This window comes from Eleutherodactylus coqui, chromosome 4, assembly GCF_035609145.1.
Source record: "Eleutherodactylus coqui strain aEleCoq1 chromosome 4, aEleCoq1.hap1, whole genome shotgun sequence".
Taxonomy (NCBI): domain Eukaryota; kingdom Metazoa; phylum Chordata; class Amphibia; order Anura; family Eleutherodactylidae; genus Eleutherodactylus; species Eleutherodactylus coqui.
Genome location: NC_089840.1, coordinates 124,920,285 through 124,921,333, shown reverse-complemented (window position 1 = coordinate 124,921,333; position 1,049 = coordinate 124,920,285). Strand labels below are relative to the sequence as shown.

The following is a 1,049-nucleotide window of genomic DNA, read 5'->3' as shown; positions in this document are numbered from 1 at the left end:
ATATATACACACATATACACACACACACACACACACCTGTATGCAGCCCAGTACTACCAGCACAACATATACAAGCCCTGTGGTGTGCAGGATGTATCCTGGGCACTATATATACACACACCTGTATACAGCCCAGTACTACCAGCACGGCCCATCACTACACTACATATACAAGCCCTGTGGTGTGCAGGATGTATACAGCCCAGTACTATATATACACCCGTATACAGCGTATTACCAGCACGGCCCATCACTGTGTATACCTCCCAGTACTATATACACATACCTGTATACAGCCCAGTACTACCAGCATGGCCTGTTATTGTGTATACAGCCCTGTGGTATGCAGTATGTACCCTGTGCACCATATAGACCTGTATACAGCCCAGTGCTATATATACCAGCATACAGCCCCGTCCCCATGTCTACAGCCCCGTGGGGAGCCGCTCCCCGTAGACATACAATGGCCGCCGCTAGCACTACTCACAGGCTGGTGATGCCCTCAGGTAGCGGCGCTGCAGGCAGTCTCGCCAGTCTCCTCCGGCTGCAGTCCAGCATCCTGCCGTCACACACACAGGGAGCCGGGCAAGAAGCGTCCGAGGCCGCGGCGGCCGCCGTCAGCAGCAGCAGGACCCCCGGGATGAGCCACACAGGACACGCCATCTCCAGTCCTCCCGACTCCTCGGCCGCAGCCCTTACAGCAGCGCAGACGCGGGCAAGAAGCGGGAAACCCCGTCGGCTTGTGCGGCCCAGTATCGCCAGGTCGCCCCGACTCTCCGTAGTCCCGCCTGCCGCTTCACGAACGAGTCCCGCCGTCATGCCGTGCCCCGCGTCATTACCTCACGGACGTCAGTGAAGCCGCGGCCTCCATCTTGGTGAAGGGCGAGCAGCTCCGCCTGCCGCTCCTGTCACGGAGTAGTCAGTGCGTCGAGTGCTCGTTCACACCGGGGGAGCGCACTGTGGCCGCGGGAATACACGGTGTATTACCTGACTGCGGATCTGTGTTCGCCAGGGAAGAATGTGCAAAATCCTATTGATTTTGTGTGTAA

At 57.7% G+C, this 1,049-nt stretch overlaps 1 protein-coding gene across 1 annotated transcript in view; it reads right to left on the bottom strand.

The window, feature by feature from the left end:
* Nucleotides 1–788, bottom strand: part of LRIG2 (leucine rich repeats and immunoglobulin like domains 2) — a 73,102-nt gene extending 72,314 nt beyond the window's left edge. Inside the window, exon 1 of the mRNA XM_066600060.1 lies at nt 488–788. Coding sequence (XP_066456157.1) covers nt 488–663 — 176 coding nt within the window. The 5' untranslated portion in view covers nt 664–788. The remainder of the gene's footprint in view (nt 1–487) is intronic.
* Between the last annotated feature and the right edge of the window lie 261 nt (nt 789–1,049).